Raw genomic sequence first — 16,584 nt, 5'->3', positions numbered from 1 at the left:
TTTATACGTTTTATTTTGGTTTCCAACCCAACAAAGGGAAATATGCCTTTGCCGTCACTCTCCCAACTCCAAACTTCAAACCAAAAATTAAAATAAAACAAAATACTCCCCTCCCAACACCCTCCGCGCACGTTAGCCCCACCACCACCACCACCTCCTTTCCCGGTGATACCCAGGGTGCCGGGCAATCACGCGGGCGTGCCACACCCAATCCCTTTGAATTTCATTTCCAATTTTGTAGTCTATACATAGAGAAGCGGGGTAATTGCGTTAAATTCTTAAATTAGGGGTTTTCGGATTGATTAATTCGTGTTTTAAGGATGAGGAGTAGGATTTGACGATGGTGAGGTTACTGGGGTTGACGCGTGCCTTCGGCGAGTGGGCTGAGTCACCTCGCGAGGTGACGCGGACAATTCCGACGAGTGAAAGCATAGGAGAAAGCGGGTGGCTGATCAGATTCTTTGACTCGGCATTTTTCTGCGAATGGATCGCCGTCAGCTACCTCTACAAGCACGATCATCCCGGGGTACGAGACTACTTGTGCAACCGTATGTATACTCTTCCTCTCCCCGGCATCGAGAGCTACTTATTTCAAATTTGCTACATGTTAATTCACAAGCCTAGCCCCTCGCTTGACAAGTTTGTAATTGATATTTGCTCGAGATCACTTAAAATCGCGCTGAAAGTACACTGGTTTCTGATGGCGGAGTTGGAGGATGTAGATGATAACGAGGGCATTAGTAGGATTCAGGAGAAGTGCCAGTTTGCGGCGACGTTAATGGGTGAGTGGCCCCCTTTAATTAAACCACAGACACGAATTAGTATTTTTACATCCTCATCATCTAGTAATGATCACAATGGTAGCAGTAGTAGTCCGATTGGTAAGAATCAGGTGTTGAATAAGTTGTTGTCGTCGAAGCAGAAGTTATTGTCATTGACATCTTCGCCCCCTAGTAGTGCATCCGCTCCACGATCTTTCTCATTTTCTCCCTCATCTGGAAACTCGATAATTCAAGACGATAGTGGTAAAGCAATGGGATCACCAGAGGAAAGTAATAAGATTTTTAAGAAGTTTATCCCGGGCCCGAAGGTCCGGGATGCGCTGTTGTTTAGAAAATCAGTGGAGAAGGAAGATGAGGAGCCCGAGAAGGATGGTGGATTCTTTAAGAAGTTGTTAAAGGATAATCGGGATGAAGATGCAAGGAAATCTATTGATAAGGATAAAGAAAACGAGGAGGAGCCTGAGAAGGAAGGTGGATTTTTCAAGAGGTTGTTGAGAGATAGTCGGGATGAGGATGTAAGAAAGTCAGTGGATAAGGATAAAGAGAATGATGAGGAGCCTGAGAAGGAAGGTGGGTTTTTTAAGAGGTTGTTGAGGGACAACCGGGATGAGGATGTAAGAAAGTCAGTGGGCAAGGATAAAGAGAATGATGAGGAGCATGAGAAGGAAGGTGGGTTTTTCAAGAGGTTGTTGAGGGATAGTCGGGATGAGGATATGAGAAAAGCAGGGGATAGACGCAAAGATGACGAGGAACATGAGAAAGATGGTGGGTTTTTCAAGAGGTTATTGAGCAGTCGGGATGAAGATGTGAGGCAGTCAATTGATAAGGATGATGAGGAGTCAGATAAAGATGGCTTCTTTCGGAGGTTGTTGAGTAGCAAAGATGAGGAGGAAGAAGTTAGCTCCAGTACGGATGGATTTTTCAAACGGCTGTTTCGGGATACTAAAAATGATTCAGAGGAAAAAGTATTGTCTAAAGCTGTGGAAGATGATGAAAAGGCAGGATTTTTCAAGAAGTTCTTTAAGGATAAATTTGAGGACAAGAAGGATGGGTGTAACAAAAATGATGATGTGGAGAGAGGGACAAAGATCTCAGAAGAAGATGATAAAGAAGGGTTCTTCAAAAAACTTTTCAAAGAAAAAATTGATGAGAAAAAAGATTCAACCGACCGAAATGATGAGGACAGGAAGGGGCATGCAAATGGTGATGATGAAGAGCCTTCAGATTTTATGTTGTTCCGCAGATTGTTTCGTGTTCATCCTGAAGATTCCAGAATTTCCGTGGGACATGATAACAACAATGTGCTTGAAAGCAGTCCTGGAACAGAGAACTTTTTTCGGAAGTTGTTCAAGGATCGTGATCGTTCGGTGGAGGATTCTGAACTCTATGGCTCCAAGAAGAGCGGAGTGGTCAGTTCCTTTATTTTGATGTCTTTGATGATGATGAGTTTGTCAATTGTGTTAATTTCTTCTCCTTAGTGTGTGAGTCTGATAAATAAACTACATTCGGAATTAAGAAAAGTTTATGCAACTTATATTTTGGAGTAAGATATCATCTTATATTGAATACTCTGTAAATGATTGCGTGTAGAAGGTAAACTTGTGAAATGCTTCTCGGTGCACAATTTATTGCTGAAGTTGCTTATGGTTTGTGGATGTGTTTAATAGTATTAACATTTTAAATCAATTCCAAAGAATGGCCCATTTACCTGTTTATTAGAAATATATGGTATTTGCTTGACACCTCATTGAAACTAATTTGATAGATAGATAGAGCAGTAAGAGGAGATGATATTTATTTGAATATAACAGATGATGGTTGCTGATAAAGGAGAGAAGTACGAACCTGATAGGCCTGTTGAAACAAAAATTGGATAAAAAGTTGCTTAGTATAAAATTTCCTTAGAAATGTGAAATAACAAGGTTTTACAACAATTTGCAAGAAGATATAATAGTTCATTGATAGCCTTCCATGGTAACTGTTCCAGCATTGAGGCTTTGGTTAACTTGAAACAATGGTTCAATGTCAATATGCTGAGTGATAGATTTGAGTATATAAGTTGTCTGTCAACTGAAGGACGTAAAATTCTATCTTTTGCTGCTTTATTTATGTTATATGGAGTGTTAATATACTTTGCTCTATCAATCTTGATTGGGTAGTGCATGTTCTTGAGCATGATCTATTGTCAAAATATATGTCTATCTAGTTCTCTAGTTTTAAGTTTTATCCACTAAGGTCTTCAGTGTTGCAGATCAAGAGGGAGTTGAGTTGTTTTGTTTACATGAATACAGACATTGGGGAGTTGAGGAAGAGGGAAAGAAATAAAGGATGTACTGGAAGAGAAGGGGAGGAAAAGGGAACAAATTAGTACGGCTGAGAAAACGAAACAGTTTTTCTTTAATTGGTTTAGATTGATATGTTAATCACGGCTTCTGATGTTCTGCGACTCAAATTGTCAGATTTGTATGTTACTTTTCTGGACTTATAGGAAATGGTTCGGGATGCTGGGCTTATTACCTAGGTAGATTTTGTTGGATGTAATTAGTGGCAGGAAAAAAAGCGCAATTTTCTCCATGAAAGTAAAATGTTATAATGATGCAAAGGAATGTTGGTCCGTACGTATATCTGAATCTTTTTCCATAAATTTATTGAAGAATATATATTCTTTATTCTATATTATGTGGTTGTTATCTCTTGTGATGTGGCCTATTATTGGTTAACGTCTAGAAAAAGTTGCAGTGTCGCACTTTGTAATACTATCTAGTATTGCCAATATTTATGTGTAGTTCCGTCCTTATTTCTCAAAACATTAAGAGAGGAAATTGATGTTTCCTTCTTGTCCATATGTATTTTTTGTCATGTGGCCCTGTCATTGTTTCACATCTAGAAAATGCGAACGCAATCTAAAAGATTAAAATACAAGCACTTTGTTCGTGGTACCTCTCATCATTGACAGCACAAGGTAGTGACAACTGGTTTTCCAGCTGTTTGAGGCCCTAACAAGAATTTGCAATGTAGTTGCACTGGAGGAACAAAATTGACGTGCTTTAGTTTTGGAAATTTAGGATACTGCCTGGGATTGTTGTGTATGGGGCAGCATTCTAGGTTATCGATTTAAGAACTCGAAAGATTGATCTATGATTAATTCTAGTTTAAATTGATTTGTCAAAGTCTATAAAATAGTTTCATAGGATTTCAGTTGATTTTGGATGCTTTAAGTGGAGGGACTGCATTTTTGGATTTTCTTGCTGTTATTAAGGTGGCTAAATCCTGAAATATGGCTTGCTACAATAAACATTCAGGGTCATAGTTGTTAAAAGCTCATGGTGCACCATGGTGCAAATGTGATCTGGAGCCATGGCGCATCGTGCACGGCGCAGAGCATGCTTTAACAAAGTAAGATACATAATTGCATGAATAAATTATATATTTTTAGTATACTAGCTTCCAACAATGATAATCCGCACATAAACCAGTATAAATATTACAAAGAAGAGAACTTAGCTAATATTTAGGTGATTCTTTAGTTTAATCCAGTACTTATTTTGCAATATTTTAGCAATTTCAGTAGTTGTTTAACCAATTTGAATATTATCTTAGTGAGGTGTGAACTAAGATTTTTTGCAGCAAAGTGAGTGATATCTCAGCAATAATCTCACATATTTAAGCAATAATTTCAATTATTTAAGCGGATATGAGAATTTTAACACCAGTTCAATAATCATGATATGAAATTTGCCAAAAAATTTAAAGGAAAAAAATATAAAGTAGAAAGGACTAGTTAAAGACTTTCAAAAGAAAGAATGAAAAGAAGAAAGGAGAGGAAAAAAGAACAAAATAGAAGAAAAGATGATAGAAGAAAGGGAACTAAGTGGGCCTTAGCATTGGAAAGAAAAGGGAAGTAGTAGGAATAACATGCTAGATGCTTGGTACTTTCTCATTCCCAAGATTCATTTATGTTGGTTCTGCATTTGTGTGTTTTGTTGTAAACCTAGTTGGTTTCCTTCACCATCGTTTCCTTTTGTTATGACAGTACAGATAACAAACAGGAAACTGCCTATACATGCTTAGAGAGAAACATTGGTACGGCTGTTGGGAGAGACTAGGGCTTTCTTCCCGCCTTTCTATAAAAAAAAATCTATCTGATTGGTCCACATGCACAAAAGTCTGCCACGGAGCGAGGGAAAAAAGGCATCTAGGTGTGTGCCATAAGCAAGGGCAGTGCCATTAATGGTGCTGGCGTCGCACCATTCGCCATTTGCACCATGGCCCCTCGCCATAGCGCACCATTAATAACTATGTTCAGGGTGGAAAAAATTATTTGGGGCATTGAACAAGAAACATGAAATTTAGTCTTTAGTGCTTGCTTCCGGAAGTCTTACTGTAGGATTTAGGATCTTCTAAATATCTATGGTCGATGAGAAGATTCTGAAAGACCTTCAGGATACAGTTTGATAATGGTTGCAGATTTTTCAATTTGCAGAATCAGTAAAATGAAGAAAATTACTCTATTGAAAGACGTAGCACAAACCTTGAATGAAGTTCTGGAAACAAATTAGCACTGTTCGCAGAACTGCTTCCATAATATACCATGTTGAGCACTACCATGTTCAGGATCCATCTTTCCTGGTTTAGAGGTTTCTGTGGTTTGTTCTTTACAGCTTGTGTTCTTATTGATTACAAAAGCCTCTATAGTTTTTCAGATTTGTTAGTGAAGGGATTCAGAAGGAGATAAGGGATGAAACATGGTGGTAGACATGGCAAACTGTTCTCTGTGAAAGTTGTAGTCTTCTTCCTTTAGATATTTATGGCTTTGAAAGATGTTGTTTTCTAGTTGCTCATAATATGGTAGTTATTGGTCTACACGAGCTTCTATTCCGTTATTTATCCATTTAGATGTCCAGCTGGTTGCAATATAAAAAAGGGATGGAATATGTGTAAAACGAGGGAAAAAAGGAAAAGAAATTATAATGATAAAGAAGCATAAAAAAGGTGAAGCCATTTTTGTGTATGATCTGTTATGCTATATGCATTGATCTGCTAGTACCCATGGAAATTTCAGGATATGCTTCAAAACCTCGTATTTCTCAGTTAATTCTATAGTTTGAGCTGTGGTAGTGTGTTGAGCTTTCCCTTTCGATCTTTTAGTTCAATCGAGTTGCACTTTATTGCTGATAGAGATTTCCTTTCATCTTATTATCATGAAGTGCTCGAGATAGGCAGATTTCTTTTAGCGATTAAAAAGCAACAATGGCTCATTTTGCAGGACTGTCCTGGCTCACCAAATCAGCACCATGAAAAGTCAAATGCTAAACCTCCTCTTCCAAGTAGTGCATCACAGTTCAGAAAGGGGACTTATCATGAATCCCTCGACTTTGTTCAAACTTTATGTGAGACATCCTATGGCCTTGTTGATGTGTTTCCTGTTGAAGATCGCAAAGCTGCTCTTCGTGAGGTTGTCCTAGTTTCTTGTTTGTACCTTTGATATTAAAAGTTTCAATCTGCATCCATCTTTTCATTCTGAAGTTTTGAGTTTTGCATTTTCAGTCACTTGTAGAGATCAATGCGCATATAGACGATGCTCAAAATAGTGGAGGTAAATACAGTTTGACAATGGTTAACGTTTTTGGTTCAATTGCTCATTCTACTTGGACTCAAAATCTGTGGTTGCCTTTTGCAGTATGTGGAATGTTTTTGTGTTGCGTTAACTGTTTTCTATTATTTTGGGCCAGAAATATGTTTGGAACTGCAGAAATTGAGGTTTCTTTTCTTTTTGACCTCTACAATCTGTATTCCTATTTCCTAGGTATAGCGATCTGGAATTGTTAGACGGGAAATTTATCTCTGGAATTTGTTGTGTGTGCCAGTTGTTGGCTTATGTAGTGTTGCAGGATGAATGTCCATAACTTGTTCTCTTGGCTTTTACTCTTTCTGTATTGTTTTCTCTTAGAGTCAATATGTAGAACAGCTCCTTCTGTTTCATATAGAAGACTATTTTCGTTAATTTCTAGGAGGTTGGAGCACAGCGAAATTTGGCACATGCTTTTCACCATTCCATGTGTCCCCTAACCTGACCACTCCACTATAAGATGTGCACTATTTCACGGGGCATGACAGATTATGCATATTTTGGATTTCTATATATTATTGTATGCTGAGTAGATTTGATTTATCTTACTTTTTCTGGAAAGAGAATCAGTTGTGCATGTAGAGGCTGAGAAAGGGAACTTGGAGAAAGTGTTGAAAATTGTTACTTGTTTAAAAATTCCATGAGGGGCTGCATTATGACTCATGAATGGCACCGAGTGTAGAATTTGTTTCAATGGTTAAACATGCAATTTGCGGTTCTCATGACTCCACAGGATACAATAGCTTGTCTTCATGGATTTTAGATTTTGCCTCCATGTTTTGTTTCTAATTCTTTTTTGTTATCTCTAGCACAAATGAAAGAGATCACTTATTAAATGTCTCATTCATGAGAAAATATGATTCATGATTCTCGTATTTCTTTGATGATGTCGCAGGAATATGTTTTCCTATGGGGAAGGGTATGTATCGTGTGGTTCACATACCTGAAGATGAAGCTGTTCTCTTAAATTCCAGAGAAAAGGCTCCTTACTTGATCTGTGTTGAAGTTTTGAAGAGTGATGCTCCAAGGTGAGTTTTGCTAGCAGAATTAGTTATCTGTAGAAACTATGAATTTAAATTTCAGTTGCATTGTGATTTATTGGATGGGGCAGTGATCGATGTGTTTTCTCTATATCTATTCAAATAGTAATTCAAAGGATATGTCCAATTCACAAAAGATTTCTAAAGGAGGAATTCCGTTGGCAAATGGAGATGCTCTTTTGCCGAAGCCTCCACCATGGGCTTATCCTCTGTGGACGGGACAGGATATGTACCATAGTGGTCATGATAGGATGTCAAGGTCTACCTCTGAAGCTATAGACCAGGCAATGACTCAGTTATGGGAGGCAAAAGTGAAATTTGTTCATGTTAATTTTTCTGTGGAGAGGCAATCAGACCATGACGATCACATTTGCAATTCTCAACCTGTTTCTACTAATTGTGGCCCGAACAGAGAGGGTGGTTGTGCCTGTCAACTGAAAGATGAGTGCAATTTGGAATGGGTGAGGGTTGTCTTGTCAGCTGAACCTGGGGTAAGCATGGATGACATAGTGGACCAAGATCCACCCAGACGGAAAGAGCATCGTCGTGTTCCAAGCACCGTTGCTATTGAGGAAGTCAAGGTAATCTTCCCATGTGAATCCTCTGATGGAAAATCTTTTCAATAAGACATTTTGTTCAGGAAGTTAGTCCTTTCGTGCTCATTTTTGTTCCGATTCTTCCTGCAGGCAGCTGCTTTGAAAGGAGCAGCCCCCCCAGGACTTCCTCTTAAAGGGGCTGGTCAGGATTCATCAGATGCACAACCAAAGGTGTATAAATGATCAAAGTCAAATTTCTCTGTGCTTCTGTTTTATCATTGGTTCTCATTTTGATATTGGTCCAATTATAAACAGGTTGCAGATGGTGGTATTCCCAAAGTTAGTGATGCATTAGCTGGTGAACTTTGGGAGGTAAAGAAGGAGAGAATACGTAAAGCCTCATTATATGGAAAATTACCCGGTTGGGACTTGCGTTCTGTAAGTTGTTACTTTGATCTATTTTCTTCTGAAAAAGACAATTTTGTAGTTACTTGGTGCATACATCATTGGGTTGCATTGCTCTATTTGGTCATTGCTATTTCTGGGGATTTAGTTGAAATTACTTTGTTAGTGGGAAATAGTCAGTCTGAGAAAGCTGTTATCTCGGTGGTTCTTCTCCATATATATGCTTCAGTGGTGCTGTGATGTCTTTAAAGCAGGAAGTTGGTGGTAATTAAGATAAATCTCATGCTTCTGCATGAATAAGAGATGGGCAAAGTTGTTGCTGTCACAGGTGGTTGGACGAGGAACTTAGCTGCTGTCTGCAGGATTCTGGTATTTATATGATATTAGACTGTGATGGAGATGTGGAGGCTTACTCATTTTTAAACTGTAGTTTGGGCGTGTTAACAGTATTTAGAATCACTAGCTGCAGCATTGATCAGTAGTCTAATGAATTAATTGGTATCATTATGGATATACTTGATAATAGAAAATCTGCTAAGAGATAATTACTCAAAGACAGAGAAAAAGATGTTAGAGTTCTTGGAAAGTTCCCAAGGTGCTATAATATTTCCGAAAGGGTTCCACATCTTCTGATGCATGGTTGTCCAACCTGCCACTATAACTGGACAAGTTTAAAATGAACCAGTCGGAGTTGGCTTAACATAGCTGCATGATTATTTGCAATTCACAACCTATGACTGAAGAAATATGACCTGGTATCAGGTCTGTATCAATTGCTTATGGGAATGATGTATCTTGCTAGCCTGTTTTTGGCCCTTTGGGTACGTGATTGAATGTGGCATCTCATGTTGAGCATCCTAGCTGGCATATGAAGAATGGGGTTTGGGCATTATGGTACATGCTTCAATTTAGTTTTCTGGATGGTTGAATGATTTATTTGTATTTGGTTTGGACATTAGTAAAAAATATTCAGATCTGAGCATGAAGGAGTTTTAACACATATTCTAACTGCTGTCTCATTCAACCACGGCTACATACCGGAAAATGCATGTCAAAGAAATGATATCAGGATCTTATGTTGATTGGACTATGACATACACTTTCAAGTTAAAGAGTGTGCCTTTTGAATTATTGTAGAACATCCGTACTTATCTATTTCTGTTCCTCGTTGGGCAATCTTATTCATCAATGATGCAAGGGAAGGAAATGTATCACTTTGCTTTCTTGGAGGGTGGGGGAGGGAAGAGGGAAGTAAACACACACATACATGAACAAGAAGAACACACACATGTATATGTTGACATATCTATATGATATGCCCATATATATATATGTATATGTATGTATATCCACGTACCTTGCTTGAGAAATATTATCAATCAAATTTGGATCCGAGAAAGTGTTGTGATGATTCTGTTATCATATATGTTACGGAAGGCTTGTTTTTGCAAGTTATTGGCTAGATATTGTTGGAAGCTCGGATATATAATTACATCATTTGGATCTGTGCAATGGTAGCTCTACCTTTATGTAGCTGATTTTCCGAATTCGTTTCTGACGCTGCTTTTCCAACCCTCTCTCTTGCACAGAGTACTATCTTTCAATGTACATGGCATAGTTTTTCCCTTGTCCACCAGCTAACTTATCTGATTCTTGTTTCGCTTAGGTGATTGTGAAGAGTGGGGATGACTGTAGGCAGGAGCATCTTGCTGTACAACTTATTTCTCACTTTTATGGTAGGTGCCCCTGCTCCAATGAAAAATTCATGTTCACATCGCTTGGCTTTTTTTCTGCCTTTATCATATTGCTTCGTCCCTCCTACTGTCGACCTGTTGGGAAGAATATGTTCGAGAAGAAATCATATTTCGTATTAATGGTATTCGATGATAATCCGGAGAAAATAAAAATGTGCATGTAATTTTTTGCTCAGAGTTCCTTCTGAAGCCCTTGATGCAAGTGACTTAGAGTTGGCTCATAGTTTTGTGAGCAGTTTTATAAGTTGGCCTTGGTTGTTCATTCTGCATAGAAATTATTTTCTCTCAACTCTGGCTACTAGTTCGGTTTCTATTTGTTTGAAATTAATAGAAAACATGTGAGCAGAAGGGACAAAGGGCCACTCATGAACTCAATTGTTGTGTGAAGATCTGAGGATCATTATTTGCATAAAGGCATTTCATTATTTCTGTTCTGAAAATCTTATGACTGCATGGTGTCCACTGTACCACATGTTTCCTTATTAATCAAGTCTGTTTCTTCTTAGTTCACCCAATGATATTCTAGAATGTATTCAACTTCTATTCCACCTTGTTGTGCTTATTTTGAAAATGCCTGATGTGTTTTTCTTACAACTTCCAAATGCTAGATATATTCCAGGAAGCTGGTCTTCCACTATGGCTGCGTCCTTATGAAGTATTAGTTACTTCCTCTTATACAGCTCTTATTGAAACTATTCCGGACACAGTAAGTTACATTGGTTTACCAGTAAAGTCGAGTTTTCTTGAACAAATTGCTCATATCTAGGCAAATTTAATTTGTTAACTCTTTTACCAGGCATCCATTCATTCAATCAAAAGTAGGTTTCCCAACATTTCAAGTTTGCGTGACTTCTTTCTTGCCAAATATCAAGAAAATTCTCCTAGTTTTAAGCTTGCCCAGGTAATTGATTTTCTTATGGTTGACACTTATGATTAATTCTATCCTTTACCTGTTTCATTTGGAAAGTCAAACTTGTCACTCCTCTCTGTTACACTGTGTATATGTTGCAAAGATTTCGTTTTAGAAGTTATTACGGTGCATAGGCCACTATTTCCCTTGTTCCTGATATTGATTAAGATTATCTCTATGCAAATCAAGTTTCTATTAGTTTGTGTTCTCATTTATCTCCCACTGAAGATTACTACGAGCAGTCTGGTCATTAGACTGAAACTAAGTCTATGATTTTCCCCTTTGTATTCTTATATCTTAAAAGGCGTTGTATAAGAACTTTGTTGTGTGTTTATGGTGCTGTTCTAATTTAATCTTCTAAAAGTAAGCAGCTAGTGTTTTACTCTCCATACAGTAATCAGCTTAAATGATGAGAAGAAAGAATGACATATTCTGGATGGGCTGATACCGCCTACATTTTGAGCAATAATTTTTCAAAGTAAACCCAAAGTAAATATGGATGAACCAAATTGAGAACATGTGGAAAATATTGAAGGTATAATTTGTTGCTAAATATCTGGAGAATAACTTATTACTTGCTAGAGTGTGTGTAGTCTACTTGTGCTCTGCCTAGAACTTAGTTATAAACTAAATTCTATTGCTATGAGCTGGAACCCAAGATTGTTTAGCCTATATTTTTCTGTATTTAAGGGACATACAGTTTGGGTTCTAAGGCAGTGCGCCTGGTGACCACTATAAACACATTAGCCATAAATGAGGTCTCACGTTAAATTATAAACTGAATGGAGATTATTAAGTGCAATAGAAGTAATGTGCAACTTAAAAGAGTAACATGTATAAACACATAGGCATATATATATATATATACATCATATATATGTTTATGGTATTGGTGTTTGGTCGTTAGGTTCTACTCTATTGATGAACTTCCACTGGGCATCATTTGAGCACGAAGTTGGACTTTTAGCCAGTCTACTTGATATGTCCTTAAAAATCTAAATCTCCTGGAATTTTGATGGATAACTCAACTATTTGGACAAGCATGGCCTGTTTCAGACCTCTATCTGTTTCCAGTTTCTACATATTAGAGATATTTTAGCATAAAATTTCTGTGGACAAAGCATTCGACTTGCTCCCAAGTAGACATAATACTGTATGAATATTGCTGACTCGCTTTTCATTTCTCAAATGCAACAAGTTTAGGTTACATTGTCATCGAATAACTCTGGATTTCTAGTTCTGACTTTTGGGTCATTATTGTTCATTGCAGCGGAACTTTGTTGAAAGCATGGCTGGATACTCTCTAGTTTGCTACCTTTTACAGGTGAATCTTACTTTCCCTGGCAGTCACTGAAAGGTGGTTTTAGTATCCGTTAGCTATTAGTTTCAATTGTGAAGATCATACTGATGAATATAGTAAACATACTTAAGATTATCTATGTAGTCATGCAACTGATGCTGGTGCAGTGATGTCCCAGTATTGTGCTTTCTTGAGTTTTCTTCTCCCCACACCAACTTATTTCCTTCTTTGTTTTTGAATTAGCAATCTCTGGCCTGTAGGACTTACGGGATGAAGAGGAGGATTATGTTTTGTATCAATTTTTCGGTTCCATGTCTTTTGTCATACTTCCTGATGTGCAAAGTATCTTTTACCTCTTGAAAATCAGCATATATAACCTCTGGCTGGAGATTATGTTATTACAGCTAGGGCCTTGTTTCAAGCTTGGACTTTATTATTCGGATATGGCTCTGATTTACATCTTAAATTACTGCTAGTTAACCATTGTTGTACATGCAACCCTACCAAACATGTCTTTTTTGTCCTCAGGTGAAGGATAGGCACAATGGGAACTTGTTGTTGGACGAAGAAGGCCATATTATACATATAGACTTTGGCTTCATGCTTTCTAATTCACCTGGAGGTGTAAATTTTGAAAGTGCACCATTTAAATTAACCCGTGAACTTCTTGAGGTAAGACATGCTGGCGTGAAGCAGACAGAACGAATATTTGTTGATTACATAACTTTATGGGATCACATACGCTATCCTTCTGGAGTTGTTTGGATCCTGTGACTTCAAAATAGTTTGAACTTTCTGCTTTGTATTAGGTGATGGACTCTGATGCTGAGGGAGTTCCAAGTGAATTTTTTGATTACTTTAAGGTAAATGATGAAGTTTGCCTATCTTGTCCCGATATGTGTTAGTCAAGTTCCCATCTTGATGTCATCCTGTAATCTTCAGGTTTTATGCATCCAAGGTTTCCTCACATGTCGCAAGCATGCAGAGCGCATAATTCTTCTTGTTGAGATGTTGCAGGTGAGATTGACTGAACGCTCTTTATTTATTTATTTTGAGCTTTTATTACCTTTTAAGAATGCTGACTGCTAAATTGTTCTATAAATGTTTGAGTTTTATTGATTTGTCAACGGGGCACGGGATTACCAAAAGTAGATTGGATTGACTTTCTAATCCCTATTGTAGACTGTGTATTCCTTCAACTGTTTATGGAAGAGAGGATGAAGGTTAGATTAATGTAGTGTTTTGCTCGCATCAAGCGTCGAAAAATAGAAGAGGATTCATCCTATTGGTTGGAAATGAATTTCAGGACAGCTCCAATTCTCCTGAATCTTTGTGACAATTACTTCTTGTGTTTGTATTTAGTAGTTAATGGAAAATATTTATCTTCTCCACCTTCCGACCCATTCGAGGGGGGATGGAAAATTCCTCTGAGTTGGGCTGTATTTTTTTCAGAAAAGCAGTGGCATGAACAGAAACTCCAAATTTGACTGCAAAAAAATAAGATGAACATATACAGGCGTTTGTGGTTACTGTTTCCTAGAATTCTCTAATAGAAAAGAGCAATATGCTTTAAATATAGCAGGTGCAGCTTCAGTTATACTGGTTGAAGGATCCTAACAATAGAGCTTTCAGGCTAAGCGATCTTGGAAAACCTTTTATTCTGCATTTGTAGGATGTGGTAATGAATTTTGTTGATAGAAGTGGCTCATATAAAGCTGACATGTGCATGACGCGTTCTGTGACTTTCAGAGAAAACCGCCTTTATAATGTGAAGTTGAAGGTTTATGTTGTCAGGTTTTTTTGGAATGGGAGATTTACTGTTTCTTTTAGGGTGCATTTAGATCGATGGATTTGGATTTGAGGGAAGGATTTGGAGAAAGGATTTCAAATGACTCCATCAGAAAAAGAATTTGAAATTCATGAATATTCAAAGTATAGTTCAAAATTAGAATTGAAGGAGTTGGAATCCTTTAAATTTAAAATTATCAAAACAAATTCAAAAGATTTGTTATTAAGGATTTGAAATCCTTTAAATTTGAAATATTTCAAACCGTTCAATCCAAATACAACCGTAGTTAACTTGGGAGCATCATGAAGAACTGTGGCCTGACAGCTGTTGCAATCGAAAATAAATGAAAGGCTGTGGCAGTAGTTGGTCATTAATCAAAGAGAAGATTTCTTTGGTGCAGCAGATTTTCTCGTGTTAGTCTGCATGATGGCACAGTTAATGATGAGTGCAACTGTGTAGTCCATGTCACAATTTTGCTTAGTTAATGCATATCTGCTAGAATTAATATCTTCACATTAGTGTCTCCTTGTAGGCGAGACAGATTCAAGTAACGTATATCTCACTTTGGGTATGTTCTTTGACAGGGTATGAGTAATTATATATGTAATTGAATGGTAGGCGTGTTTTACGAACACTGGCAAAATGAGAAAACAAGTCAACTCACATGGAGCTAGGGGTCCTCATGGTTTACATTTTCTTCCCCCCTCCCCCCTCTTTTGGTTTTTTTTTGGGGGGGGGGGGTGTTGTTTCAGTTAAAGATTCACTTGTGTTTGATCTTTCTTTTTTAGATGGTTTTTTATACTATTACTTCCATTATAGTCTGTTAGTGTTGATAGGGGTTGTATGTGGAGTGAACTAACCGAGGAGAAACTTTTTTTATCTTATGATTCTTGACTCAGTAAATTTATGTTTTTTGGCTCTAATTCGTCAAAAGTTTGCTGTTATTTTCATTCAACTTTTGACATTGATCTCATTAGAAAGGATGAAGGCCAAAATCTTTATGCTGTAAGTGAGGATGGTAGCTCTGTGGCCTACAATAATAAATGATAGAGAATGTTGGAGAACATATATTAGGTTGATATAATTGTAATAGGATACAAGCAGATTGAAAATTTCTCTATGGTAATTATAGTTGAAGGAACCAATATTTATTAAAAAAATATTGCAAAAACCATAATTATCTGTATGGTTTTACGCAATGGTAGCTGGTAGCTTCTTTGCCATTAAAGGAGGTAAAAGACGGTTTACTGTAGGGCAGTACTTCAGCCTTGTAGACACATTTACTGCATTTGTTATTATTATAAGATGGGATGCCTGGAAATATCTTCCCCTCATGGCATGAGGAAACCAGCGGAGTCCGAGAAACTATGTACTTGCTGGATAAAAGCATGAGCTTAGTTGACCTTTTGAATATGAATTTGTTCAGCCTCATACTTGGCATTTTATTGCAGGATTCTGATTTCCCTTGTTTCAAGGGTGGTCCACGGACAATACAGAACTTGAGGAAACGTTTTCATCTGAGTTTGACAGAAGAGGTTTGTTTTTTTCTTCCTCTTATTTGCTTCTAGTATACCAGATATGTCGTGCTTCCCTTCACAAACAATGTTGGTCTCTAGCAGCAATGCGTGTCTTTGGTGCTTTCGCTGATCAGCAGCAGCTTGGATGCCTGGAGGACACGGCAGTATGACTACTACCAGAGAGTCTTAAATGGGATATTATAAGTGCACATCACATTTTAGATTCACAGTCCTTGATAGTGCACTTGTATAAAGACGAATTAATGAATATGCTTGAGGATATGGTTATAGAGCACTCAGAATGATTCAGAATGCAATTGATCCAGACAGAAGTGCTCTGTGGAGGTCTAGCTGATGGAAGCTTTTCCGGGGGAGTCACCATTTTTCTTTTGGCATTTTCCCTTTGTTTCAAGGAAGAGATTCAGCTGCCTGGAATGCAGTTCCTGTCTTTGAGGAGGGTGTCAACACTTTAACCCTTTGAGTGGGGACATACTGTACAGAATGATTGATGAGGGGGATGGAACACATTCAAGACGGAATCGGACCTTGATTATCAATTTTGAGTCTGCTACACCAATTGCTATGTAGCGAAGAAATTGGGATTTGGGTGTATATTTACTACCTTCATACTTCGAACATTGATCTTTGATCAGATAGCTTTCGTAAGCTGCTGTGTGCCATTTTCTCTTGGCTTCAACTCTCCAGTGTCCATCTCCAAGTTTGATTCTTTTATGTGCAATTGTGAAATGCTTAAAGTAGCATTCTGTTGTATTTTGTATAAATTCGGATAGTACATCTCTTATAGTGCAATTTGCTAATTTGAATGGAAGTGTGTAAGCTTGGTGTTGCTGTAACCAATCAACTACTTCTTTGTGCAACTTTATGCGTTATCCTGAATTTGAACTATGGCATTGCAGGTGTA

The 16,584-nt window shown here is 37.7% G+C and overlaps 1 protein-coding gene across 1 annotated transcript; it reads left to right on the top strand.

The window, feature by feature from the left end:
* On the top strand, positions 1 to 16,584 carry LOC105178090 (phosphatidylinositol 4-kinase beta 1). The gene is made up of 16 exons (XM_011101448.2): positions 1 to 2,191; positions 6,049 to 6,237; positions 6,330 to 6,378; positions 7,307 to 7,439; positions 7,558 to 8,032; positions 8,138 to 8,218; positions 8,303 to 8,425; positions 10,059 to 10,128; positions 10,755 to 10,852; positions 10,943 to 11,047; positions 12,327 to 12,380; positions 12,885 to 13,028; positions 13,166 to 13,219; positions 13,299 to 13,373; positions 15,597 to 15,680; positions 15,765 to 16,584. The coding sequence occupies exons 1-16, from the start codon at positions 341 to 343 to the stop codon at positions 15,864 to 15,866; spliced, it is 3,687 nt and encodes a 1,228-aa protein (XP_011099750.1). The 5' UTR covers positions 1 to 340; the 3' UTR covers positions 15,867 to 16,584.

This window comes from Sesamum indicum, linkage group LG15 (genome assembly GCF_000512975.1).
Source record: "Sesamum indicum cultivar Zhongzhi No. 13 linkage group LG15, S_indicum_v1.0, whole genome shotgun sequence".
Classification (NCBI taxonomy): Eukaryota; Viridiplantae; Streptophyta; class Magnoliopsida; order Lamiales; family Pedaliaceae; genus Sesamum; species Sesamum indicum.
This window is presented reverse-complemented; position numbering and strand designations above follow the sequence as displayed.

Excerpts from the sequence above, each read along its gene's own strand:
- LOC105178090 (XM_011101448.2), top strand. The coding sequence starts at position 341 with ATGGTGAGGTTACTGGGGTTGACGCGTGCCTTCGGCGAGTGGGCTGAG. Across the intron at positions 8,033-8,137 it reads TTGCTATTGAGGAAGTCAAG|GCAGCTGCTTTGAAAGGAGC; the intron begins GTAATCTTCCCA and ends TTCTTCCTGCAG. Across the intron at positions 13,374-15,596 it reads TTCTTGTTGAGATGTTGCAG|GATTCTGATTTCCCTTGTTT; the intron begins GTGAGATTGACT and ends ATTTTATTGCAG.